Genomic DNA, 14,614 nt, shown 5'->3' with positions numbered 1-14,614 from the left:
CAGGGTGATATGGCTGTTGAAACATTATGCAAAAACACAGAATACAATCTCTAATGTCTGCATAATTAACAAAACACCTGCTGTGTTTAGAAAGGGTTGATTTTGTGACTACCAGGCACTCTGACACTCTTGAGTTAGTGCCTTCTCCTGTTTGTGTTTGGTGTTGTGTCATATACTATAGATCAGGGGGCTGACAGGCAGGCTAGCTTTATTAATAATGCAGGTCCTGATATGGCTGCTGATCGAACACGAAGATAAGCAGTGTCTGTGAGAAGATCTCCACCTCGGCAGTGGAGGCCTGCAGGATCCGATGGAGGAATCAGTATCCCTGCAGTCACACAGGGACTGGCTGACTTGTTTGATATGCACCGTGGCTCATACACAAAAGGGGGAAGTCACCATGGGTAATTAGCTTTAATTACCCTAGAAGCACAGAGGAAGGAGAAGGCAGAAGATATGCAAACGATTCGCTGGCAGGGTTTGTTATTTCTTCTGACAGGGATTGCCTCTGTGGCAGTGAGAGGGAAGACAGAGCTGTGTGGGAATAAGAGACTTTTTTTTTTCTGCGCACTAGAGATATTCATTAGCAGTTCATTTGTGAGAGGAAGTTTTGGAGGGGAATTAAAATTAATGAGAAGAAACAGGCAGCATAAACAAGACTTTGAAGAGCGGTTTTTGCCTTTGCCCTTTTTCAGTGATGGAGAAATCTCTCCCGCAGGGCCTCCTCCCTCCACTGTCCCCCCACCCCACCGCAGGACAGACCGAGACCCCCACCCTCGTTCACTCCGGGCCGCAGCAGCAAGAGCTCTCCACTGCCTCTCAGGTACCATAGAAACCACCTGTCTGCTCAAAACCCAGCCTCCTCCCCAACAGAGCACTGCTAAAGCCTCCTAGGGCTGTGAAACCAGACAAGACTACCCCAGGGGTCATGACTTGATTCTGGTGTTGTGCAGCTTCAGGACTTTGCCGTACCTTAACCAAGGGCCGCACAAGCTGTGGAATCGTGGATCTTACTGGAAAGTTCCCCTGGGTGATCTGAGAGCATATTTACACGAACTGGCAAACACACGGCGTATCGGTTCCTCTAATGGTTCATCTTTTCAGCCTTTTGAATGGCCTCCTTCCTCACTCTCTGTCTCCGACTCATCCATGTCAGCGGTCGGGATGCCTCACTGTTCCTGGTCCAATGTTTGATTTATTTTTCATGCCGATTTTAGAGTAAACTGACTGTACGAGTCTATACAAATGGACATGCACATGCAGTGAGAAAAAAAGACAGGCATTCGACTGCAGTCTCCGCCACACTACAGTGTCAAACCGATTCAGCGCTCCTCACTCAGCAGTAAAGAAGCCAAGTATGAAAAGGCACGAGAGAGCCGGGCAGTGAGAGGAGGACAGAGATAGCCACAGCTGCCTTCACAGAGGACGCCATGCCTCTCAGCTGATCCTCCGCTTACTGCGTCAAGTTCAGAAAGAAAACGGGAATCGCGGGGATTTCAAATTTAAAAATAAAAACCTGACTGTCTGCAGGGAGAGATCAGGAAGAAAACGGTTCCTAAAGCACTCGTGTTATCTGCTCTCAGCAAGGGTTAAGAACCACAAACCCTGCGGCGTGATCCCCTACCAGGACGGCTTCAGCAATGCTAACGAATACCCCGAGGCTGTTCAGACACGCACTGTTCAGTCCACCAGCACAGAAAAATGGATACTTGCATTCACCCTTGATTGACAGCTCAACTGGCAGCTCAGATAGACAGCACACTGTCTTGTTTCCACCTGCACTACTGTAGGTTCAGGTTGATTTACAAATGTATATGAATGTGTGGAGCAGCAAACACACAATCTGCTGTTCAGGAAGAACAAGGGGAACAGTGGCTACAGTTCTCACATGCAGTACACACACAGCACTGAAGGTGAATTACCGTCCAACAAGTCGTCTTGATGCTGAAATGTGAACGACTGTTTGCACAAGGCTTGAATTTGCAAGGTGATAGCAGCACTGCAGAAGTGAAGATGCAGGTACAATGCAGGACCTTATCCTTCAGTTCTGTGACGCCAGGCTCTTTGCTCAGACCCGTCCCCATGTCACTCTTGTTGCTCTGCAGGGTAGTGGTAGCACTCCAGCCAAAACTCCTCTCCCACCCACAAAGCACCATCCCCGACTACAGGCTTATGGCAGGAGCTCTGTATGGCTCCAGCTCTTGCCTTGTTCTCTTCAACAACATTCTTCTGATGCAGCAGGACCCTCTGTAGAACACGCTGAAAAAAGTTACACAAACCTGCCTTTGGCACCGTTGTTCACTATAGTTGCAGTTTGAGTCTCCAGAAAAGCTCCTTACATTAATGACAGCATTATCAACCCATCTATCCTTCCTGTTTTTACCCGCTTGATCCAAGTCAGGGTCACAGGAGAGGTATCCTATTCCAACAAGCAATCGGGCCCAAGGCAGGGTTCACCCTGGATAGGACACCAGTCCATCACAGGACAGATGCAGGTACAGACACACACACATTCACAACAGGCCAAATAACCTACAAACATGTCTTTAGAATGTGGGAGGAAGCCAGGCCACCAGGAGGAAACCTACAAGAACACGGGAACATCCAAACTCCATCATTAGCAACCAATTCATCCATATTCACCAATACAATACAAAATTGCAGCACTTCCATTCATCATAGACAGGGACAGCATGCAGTGCTCTGTGCGTACAGGCACAGTGATTTTAATTTAGACTGCAGTTCATTTTGGGAATGCATGAAAATGCAACCACAGGGGGTCTTTGGGAACTGTTTATTCGTCTGACTCCCAGGGCAGGGGCTTTCATTAAAACTGCCTTGTGAGCCTCTCACTGTGCAGCCCCACTGCCCGCCCTCTGTCAGGAACGGGTCCTGTGACTGGCACTTGCCCAAGGTGACACAGCAAGTTAATAACCGAGCAGGGATTTCAGCTCATTAGCATTACAAAAGTGCCATTTGAGGCAACTTGGCAGGTGCACTGGAATGTCAGGTGAACAACCAAGGGGCATCATATGAAACGGAAGAAGACTCTTGTCATGGTTTGACCTGTCACGCTTACGGAAATCCTATTTCTGGGACAGAGGTGTCCTCAACCGGAAATCTTCACTTTAAAATAAGTAAAATGCCTGTGTATGTTCCATGCTCTGTCTTTGAGTTTGCTATGCACAGGTGAAGGCTCTCTAATTTCATTCAAAAACATGAAACCGCACACAAGTAGCCTCTCCTCCCCTCTCCAGATGAAGCCTCCAGCACAGAAATCAAGTGCTGTGTCAGACAGAGTGATGCCTGAATCAGTCCTCGGTTCTAAATTGCAAACTATTTCCTGCGAGCTGCTGGAATTCCATCCCTTCCACCTCTGTGCATCTGTGCAGCAATGCTCTCCAATTAAGTAGGTGTCAAACTGACAAGATCATTAATGATCAGAGCGCACCTATTCAGGGGAAGGCTGCTTTCTTTGTTACAAATGCAAAACCCGCCAAGTGTCAGTATTCAGCTCTCTGCTCAGCATGCCGTATGGAGACAGGCGGCTCTGTGAAATACAGATTTCACAGGCAGCAACAGAGAAGCAATCATTCCTCACAAAATGAAAAGGCTGTACCTGTATTATTAATACTACCAGTGGTGTTGATTTTGTGTGTGGCCTAAGTGAGAGCTAACATTTAGATACTGTGATTTTCAAGATGCCAGGGTGTCTCCTGCGCTGTAGCCCAGTAGGTTGCTCAGAGTAAATGACCTGAACTCCAAATAACACACTACGAGCGCTTCATAGTAAAATGTCAAGGCTCTGACTTGTGGTGTTGAAGACGGTATTAACGTGATATTATTGGGCGTTTCCAGTTCCCTGTGCTACTACAGTTGGAAGTCCCACTTAAAATGTCTGGAATGTTAAAAATGGATAAAATTAGTACAGCTTTAACTGGGCTAGAGCAGGGGGCCGACACTGGTGAGCAAAAAAAGGGGAAAAAACACAACCAGAGAAGAGTCTTTTTAAACCCCAGGGCAAAGTAAGAATAGGGTTCCTTCCTGGCAGTAGCAGGTCTCCTGTAGGTGCTTCTGAGTAGAGTCCACAGTTGTGGTGGCTGAAGGCACCTCAAGAGCAAAAGGAAAGAAAAACTGGTGATGCATGATCTTTCCCTGAACATCAGAAGATGAACAGCTCTGTTAGCGATAAATTACCTTAATTGTACAAACCAAGAAAAAACTCCTGTCAGGACACAATTACATGTCATCTGCTACCCAAGCACAAGGCTCTTCTGGGTTAATTCTCAAGCTGATGTTTCGTTTCTGAAAAAATTGACAAAATTTTTCTCACAAAAATCCCGAAGTTCTCCTTTAAAGACTGTCATTACAATTAGCAAGGTAATATGGAAACTCCACCTGAAAAACTCTTGTTTTGGGAAAGAAGGCTACATAATCTACAATTTAAAACCATGACAGTACAAAATTGCAGAATGAATTTGGCTATTGTTCTATAAAGGAACCTCAACAACAGAGTACTTACATTTGAAAATAAGCTCTATATACTGAAGGCTCTCTGAAGAGCAGGAATGGCAGCAGTCCTTTCAGCTTCTGAGCTGATCTGCAGCTTTCCGAAGAGAACACACAACTCCTGTAACTCACTTTGCAGGCTTATAATTTACTTTCCCCACAGTCTCAAATCATGTCTGGTTCCCATGACAACAGCCCCCTCTGAACATCTAAAATAACATACAAACACAACAAGACAGCAGATAAGAGTGACCTTCAGAGAAACACCACAGCTGGCATAACACAAACAGCAGAGAGGGACACTGGCACCAGTTATTTACAAATCCCTCCCCTGATAACCTTCACAAAGTAATCCAGTTGTGTGGTTTCCTTTGGCCAATTAGCCACATGTTAGAGATTGTTAAAGTGTCCAGCCCACAATTGAGCCACCACCACCCGCAAACATATTCATGCCTTTGCTGTCAAAGCCCTAATTAAGCAGGCAGGTTTTCCAAAATATACAGAAAAAATACTTCAAAATACTACTGAGCATCCATCAGCAAGTATTTTATTCCTGGGTCTGTGGCTTGGTGTTTAGTATTACTAGGTAAACCCTGCAGGCTTCACCAAATGCAGACAAGAACTATTTTACACAGCTACAGCCAAGAGACAAAATCTTAGCCAACTCTGAGCTCCTCTGTGCAGACTCTGACTGTAGCACACTGTTCTAGGCTGACCTTTGATACATACAACACCGCTCCGAACTGGATGAAGAAAAAGCTCAGGAACTGAGGTACAGCAGACCTTTTGAGAGTCAGCTGAGTGACTATTTGGTATTTGGTTATTGAGCATTACTGTTCTGTAAGTCTGACTGGCAGTAAGTTTAGGGAAATAGCTCTAAACCTGAAGTATTCAGAACAAAAATCAGAATATACAGTACAGTGGGTTTCAGAAAATGGCTGGCTAGCTCTCAAAGGAAAGGAACAGAAAAACAAAAACTGTATTTGTGAAGCAGACTAACCATCAGGATGCCAGCCTTACCCAAGCTAGGACTTGATCAAACAGAATTGGCGATGTGTCCTGGGAATCAGTGTCATACTGGAAGCAAAACAGCTGTCAAACTCTGTAACAACATGGCAGTGACTTGGTGGAAAGTGAGCTGAAACTAAACACTTTTGTCTGTTTGATTTTATTTTAGTCACCAAACACTTTTTATAATGGCCTGATCGCTCATAGTGTTCATTTCTCTCATTCAGAAATACCGTTAAGAATAAACAAGCTTATTCTTAATTAGGAACAAGTAATAGGTTTATTCCATGCTGAAGGTGTTGACACCTGAAGAAGGCTCCACGGCCAAAACGTTGTGTTCTCTTTCTTCTTTTTTTCAGCATGGAATAAACCTATTACTTGTTCCTTTGCAGCCTACGCATGCTGACGCAGCTACCCACCTGAACTACTTATTCTTAATTAGACAGGCTGGTGTCTGTTACACAACACCATGCATAAAATGGAAAAGACACAAACAATGTGTAGTTACTTAATGTGGGTAAAGCCTGGCTTCATACACCATGCAGGGCCTGACACAAACAATAATGGAGAAGGCCAATATTTAAAACTGTACAATAAAATGAACACTTCTGTTGCATTTTGGAACTGGCTTATCTTTATCTGTCTGGGCTCATGACTTCTCAATAAATCTATTTTGTTAACTTTTTCCCACGAAAAACAAACACAGGGGACACCTCAACTTCACAATGCTCCCATGATGCACCTCCGTCATGGCACGGCTGGATACTAAGCGGAAGTCCACTTAAGATGACACTTATTTACACAAAGGGTTGTGGGTGTCTGGAACAAGCTCCCCACCAATATGAAGACCATATGACTGGATCTTTCAAGACATGGCTGTAGGAGATCTGGAGATCCATCAACTACTAGCAACCAAATGAAGAAAATAGACTTCAAAGCCTACTCTTGTTAGTAACTTTTCTTATATATTCCTGTGATGTCCTACACGGCAAAACCACTTGTCACACAGGCGGAGCAGAGAAAATGGGATGTGGGACAGAGATAATTTAGTTCCTGCCTCAATATTCGTCTGCTTCCAATTTTCTTACTTATACGACCTCCATGCTGGCTGGAGTTATCTCCTGAGAGGGAGGGGGGGGGTATTTTCAACGAGCAGCAATCAGTTCAGATTCCCCAAACACCTCTCCGTTTTCCTTCAGTTCAAAAACATCATAAACACCCCCCCACCCCCTCTGCCCGGTAGCTGGAAACATCACTGTTATGATAGAGAGGTGCTTAGTTAACAAAAAACACGCCATGGATATTTACCCAGACTCCCCTGCTTCAGAAGAATCGCAACTTTGCATCTCAACATTTTATTTGTGGTGTTTCTTTCCTCCGCAGTGGAATACCACTATAATGTCTCCAGCGTTTAAGAATTCAACCCTTGTTCTACACACGGTTGTCACTTCTCAATAAAACAAAAATATAGAGCCTAACAGTTGAGATAGGACTAGTAGACTGTTCTAATATTACCTCGTATTAGAAATTAACTCAATAGGCACGAAGCAAGGAATTCTGATATGACTCAAGTTAGTGGACAGTTCCTGAAGGAGCAAGAGTTTAATTGAGAAATCTGTTTCTAGAGAATAAAATAAGGGATCTTAAAACAAGGGCTGGCAGTCAGAGCCTCCACACATCTCCAAATGATCAAACTCTCCCGTAATCTCTGTGGCCCTGCCAAGCATGTCAGCAGGGTTAAACTGAGAAGCAGTCACCAGTACTGGTGGGAGGGTCCAGCAGTTGATTAACAGCTGGAGATCCCACATTCAGAGGACAGGAGTAATCAATTAACTGGCAATTAAGAAGCTTGAGAAACAAAACATAAATTGGGTGTTACAGCAGTCTGACAAATATTGTCTTGAAGAAAGCAGCAACTTTAAAACAAGAAACACTGTGCTTCCATGCCAAGATCACTACAGCTGACAGTTTTACCGAAGCATAGTCCCGCATCACAGTGTGGACACATAGTGGAAGATCAGTACCAGTGTGCGCTGCTGTCGTTTCCCTGCTAAAAGCAGAACTTCCAGTAAATTAAACCATGAAAGTATTTAGTGTCGATTTTAGAAAGTTTAGAGGTGCACGATTCATTATAAAGAGGCTTTGTGTGGGCCGCAAGTTAAATAAAAACTGCAGTTAATGTCAATATTGCGATCTTTAAAAGATTTATAGCTTCTGTGTACATTTGTATTATGCTGGCATGTAGACATGTTTATGCCAAAATCTATTGGGTATGTTAAGTCAAAAGATAAAGACTAAACTATTACTACAAAAACAAAGACATTTGGACACTTAAAGGCCCTAGAATGGTTATTCTAATGATGAACAAAAAAACTGTAGGCTGTTACATGTGACCACACCTGGTGGTGAAGGACTGTATTACAGAAAATAATTTTCCCAGCCAATTACTGCTGGTGGTACAGCTAATGGACACAAAATGGAACTATCAATGTCAATGTCAAGTTATTTTACAGGGTTGCTGGGCCACCATTGCCAGCACAGCCTGCATACACCAGAGACTCCCTGTGTCTGGAACTGGACACCCCTCCCAGCAGGAAAGAAATGCTGCAACATGAGGTGAAGATGATCACTCAGTAGTATCATGAAACAACTCCCTCTCCCACTGAGGGTATGAGTGCAGCCGAACCATGCCATGATAATGCAGCCCACAACATTGTGGAATTAGCTGACACCAAGCACTCAGGGCCACAGAGCTCTTTCGTTCGGCACCACAGTGTACTTATCTGTCTGTGGAGAAGTTGGCAAAGAATGGCTCATCATCAGTCCACTGGTATGGTGAGTGGTTTGTGCAGCTCGACTGGACTATGCACTCCCACCCACAGTTGCCCTTTGCTGATGATGCCTTTCATCAACATCAGCACATGGAGCATCACTGGAGCTCCTGCCAAACACACCCCTGCAGCTGTCACTGAGGTCTGGGAATAACTATGTTAACCAGCCCTGTCCAGCATTGGTGTACTGGTGGACTAAGCATGTTGGGATGTTTACTTATTAACGCATGAGCCACTCCTGTGTGGAAGTCCTTGCTTTCAACATAGCTGCTGTCTCTCCATTACCCAAGGGTTTCCAATGTTTTGTCCATTATATGTGTATGTGTATAAGGGTGTAAGCATACTTTACTGTATGTGTGTAAGAGTCTATATCATCTATGTAGGACTCCATATGACGTCATGGGAAGAAGACACAGCTTTCGTCTTCATCACAGGAATATTACTGTATATATCACCAACTCTATATTAAACAATACATTACATATTAAAGATGCACTACTGAACAGATGGGATTTTAAATATTAAAATGCAAAAATGACATGTTTTGCCATGAAATGTGAAGAATTATCAACCCCCTTCACTCCAAAAGTTTGTGTTATTAAAGTCAGTCAGCCAGGTAACGACACAGGCTGATCATACACGTCGGAGGCCTTCGCTCACAGCGTGGCGATCAACAGAGAAAGCAGCAATCCAAACTATTACACAGGCAACGAACTCAGGGAGTGTCACTGACCACAGCCAGCCGTTTGATGATAGCAATTATCATTACATGGCAAATTGAAAAGCTAATGTGTGACACCTGTTGTTTAAAATTATATGTAAAAAGAACAAAAGTGTGTGCTTCCAGAATGAGGTCAATCTGAGGACGAATTCACACTTCTCTGCTGCAGGTTCAAAAGGGGTGGCACCTCCATAATCCCAAAAGCTCGGTTTAAGGATGTGTTCCTGTTGTCAGAGCTGTAGCTCCCCTCCAATCATGGAATTTCATTTGAACACTACACCTAGCTGAGCTGAGGCATGTTAGCAAAGCCCCCTGAGCGCCTGTCCAATCACTCTAATCCCTGTGTTAAGACGACACAACAGCCACAAACAAGTGTCGGCCAGCTAAAGCTTATTTCCAAAACGAAGGGCTGAATGTGTGTGCTATGGGGGGAGGGGGGAGTTTCTACAGAGCCCATTTCCGACAGCAGGTCAAAAAACGTTTCAAAATCAATCTTGGAGTAAAAGCCAGCTTCTGCCGGATTACGGCCTGCAGAGCCCACAATCACTGATGCATCCTCAGTCACCAGACTCTGTGTAATTACAGAAGGGGAATAAACCTGCTGGAAACTAAGTAATTGAGAGGAGAATAAACAAAGTGCCCAACACGGTTGGTTTTTTTTAAAGAGCCTCTGGATTAAAGAGGGACAGGCTGGAAAACGAGAAGCAATCACAGCTACTAAATAAATTACAACACCCTGGGGAAATTGCGGCGAAAACGGGAATATGCGTTTCACATCTTCCCAAGCATTTAAATCTAGTTAGATATTTATCGCTGGTGATACATAATGTTTATATATATATAATTGTTTGCATCGATTGCTTTTGATTTAACTTCTGCATCCAAATGGACAGTTTTCAATCATTTGCTCACATAGTGAAGCCCCTAAAGATCTTCAAATTGAAACTACAGCTTACTGCCCTTGGCTGGCACAAAATTAAGTGCGATTGAGCTTGAGGTGCTACACGTTTCCATATGTCATGCTCTGGGCTTTTCTCTAAAGGACATTTTTTAATCATCAGATTCCAGGCTTCTAAAGTTCTTGTTTTTTTCCTACCATTGTTATGAAATGAGGGGGTATATGTTCTGTAGTACAAACACATGTGGACACTTAGCATTAAACAACATTTTATTTTTTTAAATAAAACAATTATTTTTTCAAAGGAAAGATTTTATGAGGTTTAGTTGGCTTTTAACCTGTATACGGTACCTCCATCCTCAATAGAGTAAGAAACAGTCAGTCAAAACATGACTGTTTGAGATATTACACCGCAGCGCACTCAGATAATGGAAGTTTATTTCTAAAGTACTTGCAATTTTGTTTTTCCTCAACAGGAATTTGAGTTATTTTTTTCTGTTTTATTTAAGGACGTGGCTGCTGTACGTGAAGCGTACTCTCAGCAATAAAATGTATATATTCAATACAGGTCCTCTACATGGTACAAATTAAGTGGGCCGAGACTCCTCAATACTGCTCTACAATCTGACCCTAGGGAGGGTGCTCCCTGAGCTCTCTCTCTGTTCATTGACTGAAGACCATGGCTATTACCCTGAAGTAGCTTGATGCGCTCTTGACTATCGATTGCCTAGGCTGGAGCCCTTGACTGTGTGCAACCAGCTGCTTCTGTTAATTTTGCATGGAGATTTCCTGACACAAAGAGAGAGGATTCGCCACTGTCAGCCACACTCTTCCCCCACAGAATCTAAATGAGGGGAGGTCAATGTCCTCTAGTGCCGTAGAGCCACCTCATCTCTGAGAAAATGAACCACTTCATTTTTGGTAAAAACTGAAATCAAACAAGTAAGTCTTAGAAGAAACATTTTTACAAGTTTTATAGAGCGGTCATGAGGGCAGTGATTTTTCATTGATTTTTTTCATTGGCTAATGAAAACTCAGTCTGAGGGCAAAAACTCATTTCACATTTGCTTGCAGTTAAGGGTTCTCGCCTGAGGACACAAGTAGAAATTAAGAGCACAACACGCGTTTAGGACTGGGGGAAAAAAGTGCTTCTTTACACAAAGGGGGGCTTTCCACAATCCGCTCAACCAAGATATTAAACGGGGTTTATATCAAAAGTTTAGGAGGGCTGACAACAGCCAAGTTAATTCAACCTCAGCTGACAGTAATTTGTAAAAATTCCTGACCTCATTTTCTCACATAAAAACTATAAATACTACATGTCATCTCCTTCTCTTCCTTACTTTGGCTTTCCTCCTCCACCATATCCCCACCTTTGCAGCCTCCCTCTGCCAAGTGGGTTAGGCCAAATTTACCGTGACTACAACACTCCATAAACCTTCAATTCACTTAATTCTTTGTTGTTGTTATCCCTAGTGCAAGCAGATTCCTTAGACTCTTTCAAGAAATGATGAGTGAGATCTCCAGATTAGCTTCCAACAAACCCACACAAACAAAACAGGCTGAATGGCTGCCTCTTGTTTGTATTTTTTCACACGTGCTTCAAAAAGGTCTTGGCTTTAGAAGGGGCTTTGAAAGTGCAAAACCAACTGACACCGTAGGTTTAGCTTCCTAATTGAGAGTCCAGGTAAGAAAGCAATTAAGTTGCTGTGGGTTTTTAGGAGATCTTAGTCAGCAGAACGAGACTACATATCTGAATAATAATTGCTTACACTTATATACTGTAGCTCTTTTCTGGACACTCCACTCAAAGCACTTTACAGGTAATGGGGATCTCCTCCACCACCACCAGTGTGCACCCCTACCTGGATGATGCGACGACAGCCAGAGTGCGCCAGTACACTCCCCACACACCAGCTCTCAGTGGGGAGGAGAACAGAGTTCAGAGATGGGGGTAATTAGGAGGCTATGACTGGTAAAGGCCAGGGGGGGAATTTGGCCAGGGCACTGGGGTAACACCCCAACTCTTTTCGAGAAACACCCTGGGATTTATAATGACCACAGAGAGTCAGTACCTCGGTTTTAAGCCTTTTGTTTAGGTACATATAGTGTCCCCATCTCTATACTGGTGCACTAGGATACACAGTGATCTTCCCCAGAGGGACTACCAGCACACCTTGATCCTCAGATCTTCTGCACACAGGGATTCCCACATCAAGGTAACCCATGATGTGAAAACATCTGCACACACAAAGAAAGAAGAAAAGCAGAGAAGCACCTAGGCTAATCTCTGCGTAATGTGATCCTGCAGCCACTACCTTGCACAATAGTTTTTAATAAATCATTAAGCGCAATTCTTAGACCTTTAGAGACTTTCTCAGATGTGAACATCATTCTGTTTTGATGAAGCACAGTACATCCTCCACACATTCAATTCAATGTATATCCCATCTTAATCCAAGCCCATTAGCTCTGGATTCACAATCGGTAACACAGCGATTAAGTATTTACATTGCCTCCTCTGACTCAAGCCTAGCTTTTTTTGTATGATTTAGTTAGGTTGAGGGAATTAAGCCTTCCCATACCTTTGTTTAAAGGGTTGGGACGCGGATTAAGATCAGAGGCAGGAAACGAGTCCCTAATCCCTTGCGTAAGGGTACATGTGTAGAGCAAAGTGAAAATCGCATCAGTCTGAGCCTGACAAATAAACATGCGGCACAAAAGAGCGATTTCACAAAGTGAGGAGCAAAGCAGCTCACTGATTCTGTTGGATATATGTGTAAATGTCTCTTAAAATCCAGAGCCCCTCTCCCCGCTGGCTGTCCCCTGTGCAGAATATTAGCCGAATCAGAATTTCCTACCTGAAGGCAGAACAAAATGTCAAGAAAAATGAACAAATCTATTCAACCGGCATATGGTATTGACTGCACATATGGGAGATCAGACTTTGGGCAGAGATTCAATAACTCAGCCCCGCTGGAGCACATTCAATATCTCCGCCATGGTGGAACAGATGCGACACCTCAGTCACATGGCGTTGTGTCTCTCCTGCCTCCTGAAGCCCAACCCCACTAACGACACATCCTCATTCATTCACCACCTCTCCAACTCGCACAGGCTGAACTGTGCTCGCATCTCGGCTCGATCACAATTGTAGCAGACAAGGATAAATAAAACAAACGTAAACGTTATTTAAAAAACAAAGCAACATTGTTTTGGTTTCAAGTTTGAGCAATAATAACTGGGAAGGAATTTCACTGGCTTTATTTTGCCTTAAAACAGCCAATGCTCAGCAATAGATCAGCACAGATATGACCATGGATACAAATAAATTCAAACAGATTGTAGTGCACTTAAAATGACTATAAATAACACTGCTCCTCTTTTTCCCTCCTCTTACTCACAATTTCCTGATTCTCTATCAACTTCAAAACTCATCAATCCCTTCTAAGTGCCTAAAGTGTGTTTGGGGGTGTATGGTATTTTGTTTGCTTGGTTTCCAACATACACCATATTCACTGACATTTCTAAGAAAAATACATCTCGAATGGAAATTCCTCATTCTCATTATTTCCTCAGAATTCTTTCATTTCAGAAATACAAAATGGGAAATGTAATTTAACCCATTTATATAACCGGTTAATTTCTTCAGGACTTTCCCACAGAGCCTGCAGGCAGATGCTCACACACCAAAACACACACATCAGTAACACAAAACTGGGCTCCAAGTACATGGGAACAGCTTACCTTCATTAGTACAGACTCGCTCAGTTTCTCTCGATTCACAATCTTTATTGCGACCTTCTGACACGTGACACAGTGGACTCCGAGCTTCACCAGCCCTGCACACAAGACAAAAATGACAGATCAGGTAAGAAAGAAAGCTTCACTTTAACATGCCCATGACAGAATACACAGCCTCTTTAACCAAGATATGAGGAACCCCAAATCAAATGGATAGATAGATTGTCTCAGTGGCAGACAATGTGTGGGTGAGATTGAGGATCTGAAGATGGGACTTGCCACAACCTCCCAGGTGAGACGAGTCCCACATCCCAATGCTCTGGAAAACCGGTGGAATGTACAGCTGGATTCTCCCCAACACAACCTCACCTGAAGGTCATTCTGCCAAAACAACTGGGAAAGTTGTTCAAAACCTGTCTGAACTGTGCTTGCTGCTTGATCATGTCCATCATGCGGGACAGAGGGCATTCTTACAGTAAGTCTGGGCAAGAGAAAATGATCTGTTTCTCACTATACCAGTGTCAGAAACGAACACCACTCACACAACATAGAGGGGTTTCCGTTTAAACAAAACCTGATTGTCTAGAGGTAAATACATGAAGTCTCCTGAAAGTTGTTACCCCTTTCAAAACAGGTATAAAAATCAGAAAACTGCTTATCCTCGTGAGGGAAATTGAAAACATGACACTGAAACCAGAAATTACTTTTGATCCACCTCAGAGTTTTTTTGGAAAGCAAAGTTTACCCTGCAGTTAGAAAGGGTGAGGAAAATATACAATGAGGCAAAAGCTTTGACAAGACAAATAAATAAAACTATTACAGTCTTTTGGCTTTAGCCCATTAATTATTGAAGTGTACGAACAGTCCTATTATTGAACCATTTTATTCAACATCTCATGGTTC

At 43.4% G+C, this 14,614-nt stretch overlaps 1 protein-coding gene across 1 annotated transcript in view; it reads right to left on the bottom strand.

Annotated features, from left to right (window-relative positions):
• brsk2b (BR serine/threonine kinase 2b) overlaps positions 1-13,803 on the bottom strand; it is a 139,007-nt gene extending 125,204 nt beyond the window's left edge. The window contains exon 1 of the mRNA XM_088935141.1: positions 13,715-13,803. Within this exon, the coding sequence (XP_088791267.1) occupies positions 13,715-13,720 (6 nt within the window). The 5' untranslated portion in view covers positions 13,721-13,803. The remainder of the gene's footprint in view (positions 1-13,714) is intronic.
• Between the last annotated feature and the right edge of the window lie 811 nt (positions 13,804-14,614).

Source organism: Atractosteus spatula, chromosome 16 (genome assembly GCF_055471065.1).
Source record: "Atractosteus spatula isolate fAtrSpa1 chromosome 16, fAtrSpa1.hap1, whole genome shotgun sequence".
Classification (NCBI taxonomy): domain Eukaryota; kingdom Metazoa; phylum Chordata; class Actinopteri; order Semionotiformes; family Lepisosteidae; genus Atractosteus; species Atractosteus spatula.
Note: the sequence above shows the minus strand (reverse complement) of the source record. Positions and strands in the feature narration are given on the sequence as shown.